The following is a 6,977-nucleotide window of genomic DNA, read 5'->3' on the forward strand; positions in this document are numbered from 1 at the left end:
GTGTGTGTGTGTGTGTGTGTGTGTGTGTGTGTGTGTGTGTGTGTGTGTGTGTGTGTGTGTGTGTGTAGGTTTGTGTGTCTCTCTCTCTCTATGTCTGGCATAATTTTACGCAAAGCCCTGTTTATTATGTGTCTGGTAACAAGCATAAAGATAGCCTCTAAACTAGGGCTGTAACGATACACCTACCTCACGATTCGATTCGTATCACGATTCTTGACCCACGGTTCGATACACCCCACGATATTATTATTATTATTATTATTTTATGTTTTTACCTCGCGATTTTTAAAATATATTTTCTAATTCACATTAGAATAAGTATGAGCTATACAAAAATGAAGAAACAATTTATAACCAAATATTGAGGTTTTTATTACTCAAAGCAATGCTGTTGAAAAACATTCAACAAACTTCGGAACCTGTTATCTATCTGCAGAGCAAATGTCAGGCTCATACAAAAACATTAACGTGAATGAATTGATGCTAATACCTAGCGCGGTCACTATAGGATTTCCCATATACGTTAGCATTAAGCTAACGTATTTTCTACCACAGTAAAACATGCAATACTATGTGATTGTTTTTAGAAAACGAATGTTACGTGATGAGATTACTTAAATGTAGTCTGCATGTCTGCTCAGTTTAGCAGTGCTACCCAAGCAAAGGTTTGAAAAGAACTTCAAGCTTCAGACTTTCTGTTAGGGAAACAGCTTTCTATCTGCCAAGCAAATGGCAGGCTCATGACAACACGCGCAACCTTTGGGAGCATGAACTGCACTGAGTAAATTTGGCGCAACAATTAACCCCAACGCTGAAGCAAGCAGCCGCCTTTACTAGCCAACCAAACCTTTTGTATCACGTAACCGCTGAGGGCATGTCGCGGTTCTGCCTCCTCGCATCGCGATGCAGGTTCGTGGCCCAGAGTGTCGCGATTTCTCGGTTCGATCCAATATTGTTACAGCCCTACTCTAAACAGATATACACACACCACTGGCCAGGGACGTGCACAAGAATTTTGAAGGGCAGTTGCTCTGCCCTGGAAAAAAGGGGCAACACATTCTTTTTTGTCACAGCCGCTACCACGCCCCCGTCATCTGATCGCAAATTTGCCAATATAATTTTAAAGTCTCACTAACCGCCGCTGCCACGCCCCCGTCAACTGATCGGTGAAGGTTAGGAAAAGCCTGGACACAAGAAGGTGTGATTAAGAGGATGCTGCCATGTACTCATAGACTCCTGAAATGGACTGCTCCACAAGTAAAGCACAGCACCTGTGTCGCTTTCTGTCAAAGGAGGAGTGGAGGCACCCAGTGGTGAAAATCATTCAGTGCCCTGCTTTAAAAAGACATGTTGTTATCATTATTATTATTATTATTACTTTTATTATTATTATTATTATTATTATTGCGTTATTAGATCAGTCAGTCAGTGTCTACTCCAGACTTACAGCTATCTGGGAGGTTGTTGTTTTGTAAATAATAACAATAATACTATGACTACTGCACCAATTACAATGTTAATGCTAGTTGAATAGGAGTTTTAGAGTTTAGGGTGGCTGGCAAAGTGGTCTCGTGCACATTTCCAGCAGCGTTTCTGCTCTTTGACCCAGCTTGCTCTCTGCTCATTGGGGAGCATTTACTGACATGATGTTCAGTGGATATACAATACGCACAGACTGGGGGACTTCTGTTCTCTGCGGGCAGTTCTGCATCCTCTGGCTCTTCCTCATCCATAGACTCCCTAGGTGGCTGCAAGGGTTCTTCCTCTTCCTCAGATTCACAATGGGATTGGGGTTCATAATGAGGACCAGCACCAAAGATGTCTGCAGAGTAGAGGGGCTGTTGCTCCTGCGCTGCTGCGGGCGCTTGTGGCCGTTGGCCGTACTGCAGGATGACCTCATCATAGCGAGCAGGAAGCTGGGTTTGCCGGGGTGGGCGCTCAGGTTGAAGTAGTGAAGGCAATGAATGACTGGACTCCATTGGTCATCAGCACTCCGGTAAGCAAAGAACATGAGGAGGAAGTTTAGAGTTTAGGATGGCTGGATTGAGACCAAATGGGGGTGACGATGAGAACACACTGTCCAATCAGGATTCACTGCTCACAAGGGTCATTTATTTGAGTTCCAGTGAGGATATGAGTAGGACTGTGTGTGTGTGTGTGTGTGTGTGTGTGTGTGTGTGTGTGTGTGTGTGTGTGTGTGTGTATGTGTGTGTGTGTGTGTGTGTGTGTGTGTGTGTGTGTGTGTGTGTGTGTGTGTGTGTGTGTGTGTGTGTGTGTGTGTGTGTTGTTTCTAGGAGGAGAGGAGAAATGAAATACAATCAGCTCCAAACAATGCCATAATACAAACGATGCCACAGCATTCAAAATGCGCTCAAGTTACACTACATAATTCAATAAATCACAAAATAATAACTTTAACTATAAGTCATTAAGCACAACATAAGGTCTAAACCTACACAGCCAATACATGAGCATATAAACTTAGGAGCATTCACAATTAAGGCAGCAAGGTTAAAGTGACAAAGGGGGTTAAAGGGGGGCACTTCGGCGGTTTTGAGTAGAATATTCAAAAAATCAAAGCTTTATTTCAAGAACACACAGTGCTCAACACTATCCAATAACAATAACCTGTAACTTTGGGCATGAGCGCTTCAGAGCAGAATGGTTTAAGAAACATTGGGTTGGGTTTCAGAGGTTTACAGAATAAAACAGGTGCCCACACCCTCACATGAAAGAGGTTTAGAGCAGAAGAGATTCAGAAAGAGATATCACATTTTACATTGGGTGTTCGACAAGAGAAGGCCCCACTACTTGTAAAGGAATGTAGCCCTCCTCTCTTTCAAGTTGGCAAATCTCTCAATAACTCTCTGGTTAAAGCCAATCATTCACTAACAACAGCCAGCATAGTCAAGAAGTTCATTCTGGACCATTTTGGATGTTCCCTTAAACACAGTCGCGCTCTCGAGATGCTCTTTCAGTTCACTGTCAAGTGAGGCAACGACGTCCACCAAGCCACGGAATATCCCTGGGTTATCAGAGTTCTCGCTCTCATCATGACCACGCAGGGCCAACTCAAATGCACCACAGAACTTAACACAGTCTATCATTCTTGAGAGATTTCGCTGTTTTTCCTTACTTCCTCATTGTGTTTTCGAATGCCAATTCGGTACCCTTCGTCGAGCTGCTCCGCTATTCTCAGTCTTCCAAAAGAGACTGAATTAAAAAAAAAAAATCATCTGTGATCCGCCAATGAGAAGCTGTCCTTGCTCAAATGTTTCTGCTCAGTTTTAGGGCTCCCATTGACTTCAACTTGGCCGGCGCCCACCACGGAGGAGGGGCTTCTCTCAGTGATAACGAATGGCAATATATTATATTTGGTCACATTGAAGTGGTTGTTGACAGGGGCTTACGGGGTCTCCCAAACACATTTAACGTGATAACACAGTACATTTCGTATTTTAATTATTTGATATCTAATGTTTTTCTCAACTCAACATTTAAGAAGGGCGGCGCCCTAGCGACCTGTATTGACGCACTGCCACTGCTGCAATCTGGAGAAACTAGCATACGTGTTAACACATTCATAATCGTTTGTCTTCTAAAGTGGATAATCATGTAGTGGTTGTTTTGTCTCTCTCTCTCTCTCTCTCTCTCTCTCTCTCTCTCTCTGTGATGTGGGTGTTCAATATGAACTGAAGAATCCCCACTGGAGGAACTAGCATACCTGTTAACACCTTAATAATCGTTTGTCTTCTAGAGTGGATCAAGGTATCTTCACAAAGGAGAGTCATGCAGCAGCCTCAGATGACCAAGACCAGCAGGATCCAGGAGCACAGCTGCTCTCTGTGGACACTCCCAAGTGAGTCTGATGAACAACACACACACACACACACACACAGTCTTCAGGAGGAACCAAGAAAGAGGATGAGGTTATCAGTCAGGAGGTTTGGGATGACATGGAGGGAGAGTTATCCTCATCTCTGTGTGTGTGTGTGTGTGTGTGTGCGTGTGCGTGTGCGTGTGCGTGTGTGTGTGTAAACTGTCTGCAAACAAACAGACAGTTTGGGAAGCAGAGATCTTGAGAGCCGATTGCTCCTGGACCAATCCCCACCAGAGCAGTGACAACATACCATTACTCTTGTTAAAGGAGTTCAGTCTAATACTGAACTACTGAGGTGCCTGAGCCCGGGGAAGGCCTGTCCGACGCGCTGGATGTTATGCGTGCTAAACTCACTTGATTTGCCCTGTGGTAAACAAACGCCTATGCATAAATGTTGCCGTTGTAATCAAAAGGAGGTCCATTTATTCCAGTAAAAGCATTATTCCATCGCAGTTCCCACATTGCAATACAGAGTGCCGCGCACAAGCGGTCAAAAACCCTTTGCCCTTCCGGGTCAAACACCTACCACCAACATTGTATGTGCTACCTATATACCTGACGCAAGTCATGGACATGCGCCACCCAATGTTACATACAAGACATTACAACGTACATACAGACCAGCATTTTGGCTCTTACATCTCTCATCTGACTTAGTGTGTGTGTGTGTGTGTGTGTGTGTTTGGGATGAAATTAAGGGATAATAGCCATTATTCTCTTCTGTCTGAGTGTTTGTGTGTGTTAAGAATTATGGGTCAGGTGTGTGTATTGGGGATAAAATGGAGGGAGAGTCGGTTGAACGTAGTCTTACCTTTCCCCAGACTGATGAAACATCAGCTTTCCTCCTGAAGAGAACACTTGACCTGTTCAGAGGGAGAACCTTCTCATTAGTGTGTGTCTTTGTGGTTATGCTGGTTTATCTGTGTTCAAGCTGATGTGTGTGTGTGTGTGTGTGTGTGTGTGTGTGTGTGTGTGTGTGTGTGTGTGTGTGTGTTTGTGTGTTTGTGTGTGTGTGTTAAAGGGAGAGCTACCACAGTGAAGATCTACAGAAGAGCTGTGAAGCCTGTACTGATGTTCCTGACTCCAGCCACTGGGTCCTGGTGAAGCCTGACGTCTCCACAGAGAAGAGGGTTTCAACCTACAGCCTGAGCTCTCCTGCAGGGAGGTATGAGTGCTCAGAGTCTGGTCTGCGCTGGTCGTGTGCTGGTCAAGTCACCCTGCAGTACCGCTTCACAGACTGGCATCTCTTGGCTGGAGAGCTGCTTCACATGCAGTACAGACCAGCTGGCCCTTCGATGGACATCAAGCTCATCTCAGGAGAGCTGCAGGAGATCCACCTGCCACATTTCCTCTGTTTGGGAGGTAGTCAGTCCTTCCTGAAGGATGCTGTGATGGTTCTTCATAAGCAGGACAGTGGAGTGTGTTTGGAGAAGTGTGAGCTGAGTCGCTTCCATGGCAGGCTGGTGAACCCCTCCTTTTCTCTTCTTGGACTTTTCTACTCTTTGATGTCATTCTTGCTCCCTGGGAAGGAGGAGAGGGAGAAGCAGATTGAGATCCATGCTGATGTTCAGGTCTATCGGTGCAGCATCTCCCCCCTCACCTTCCGCATCTACCTCCTGCCAGAGGATGCCCGTCTCAAAAAGTTATTGACAGACCAAGAGGAAGGCTCCCAAGGCTTCAGACTCCTTCAGCCCCAGCCTGTGAGACCTTTTCAGATGAATGAGTTCTATGGTTTACACACTACTCCAGAATCCATCAGACTGTATCCAGCAGAGCTAGAGCTCAGAGTCAGCGAATTTGCTCCGAACTTCTTCAAGGTTCGCAGAAGTGAGGCTGGTGACTTTAAACTGGTGCTGCTCAGCTCTCTAGACCAACAGACAGTTTGGGATGCAGAGATCTCGAGAACCGAATGCTTGTGGAACAAACCCCAACAGGGTGATGAGAGCACATTAGATGATGCAGAATTCCTCTCCAATCATCGGGCAGTACTCATTCAGAAGGTTCAGAACGTGATACAGATAGCAGATCAGATGCTTTCGCAAAAACTTATCAACGAAGAAGTGTACGCCAACATCAGAGCGGCACCGACTGAACAGGAGAAGATGAGACGCGTGTTTGACGCCCTGGTTTCTCATGGGGCTGGAGGGAAGAGGGAGTTCCTCAGAATCCTCCAGAGGGAATGCCCTGACCTGCTGAAAGAGTTGGGCAGATGATCCTCCTGGCCATGGGACTCCTGGATGGGGATTATGTTCAAACATCTTTCAGCTAATGATTCATAACTTTGTACCTTTGGCTTTACTTGTACTCAGATGGTCAGTGTATAGGAGTATGGAGCTACAGCTGGCACTTCCAAAGTGCTATAACATGAAATTGGAGAGGTGTTCAAAATGTTTAATTGTGTTTTCTGTTTCTTATAATGCTTTTATTGATACATTTGATTGCTACATTTGGTGTTTATGATATAGCGGAAGATATTAGGGAAGTTAGTGTTTTTTGGATTTAATATAAATGTAACAATACTTGAAATATGAAAGTGGAGACAAAATATTAACTATCTTTCCTCTACATTAGAGTAGGCCTACTTGAAACATGAAAGTGTCAGTGGTTGAAACTCATACTCCAAGAGAGATGTATATAATAGGTATATATTTTGATTATAATTTTTCTTCAGATTAGCATTGTTCATAAAATATACATGTTAAATCCTGAAATGTATACATATTCATATTTTCTTATAATAAATGAGGATGATAAAGTTGTTGTAATTATTGTGATTATTGATGGATGTTTTTTCATTGAAATGGACATGTCATTATATTGTTGTGCACATTATTTTGAGAGAGATGTATATAATAGGTATATATTTAGATTTTTATGATTCTTAAGATTTCCATTTTTCATAAAATATATTTTAAATCCTGAAATGTATACATATTTGTATTTTCTAATAATAAATTAGGATGATTAAGGTTGTTGTAATTCCTGTGATGATGTGTTTTCATTAAAATGGACTTTCATTATATTGTTGTGCCCATTATACATTTATTTTGTTATAGTGTTGTGTTCACTGTTTATGTTAATTAGTATTACATTAATC

At 43.3% G+C, this 6,977-nt stretch overlaps 1 protein-coding gene across 1 annotated transcript; it reads left to right on the forward strand.

The window, feature by feature from the left end:
• Positions 1-2,966: 2,966 nt before the first annotated feature.
• On the forward strand, positions 2,967-6,093 carry LOC308362860 (NACHT, LRR and PYD domains-containing protein 1 homolog; the record flags this gene model as incomplete). Its single annotated transcript, XM_080835588.1, has 3 exons — positions 2,967-2,989; positions 3,758-3,859; positions 4,902-6,093. The coding sequence occupies 3 exons, from the start codon at positions 2,967-2,969 to the stop codon at positions 6,091-6,093; spliced, it is 1,317 nt and encodes a 438-aa protein (XP_080691714.1).
• Between the last annotated feature and the right edge of the window lie 884 nt (positions 6,094-6,977).

This window comes from Sprattus sprattus (assembly GCF_963457725.1).
Source record: "Sprattus sprattus genome assembly, chromosome: 3".
NCBI classification, from domain to species: Eukaryota; Metazoa; Chordata; class Actinopteri; order Clupeiformes; family Clupeidae; genus Sprattus; species Sprattus sprattus.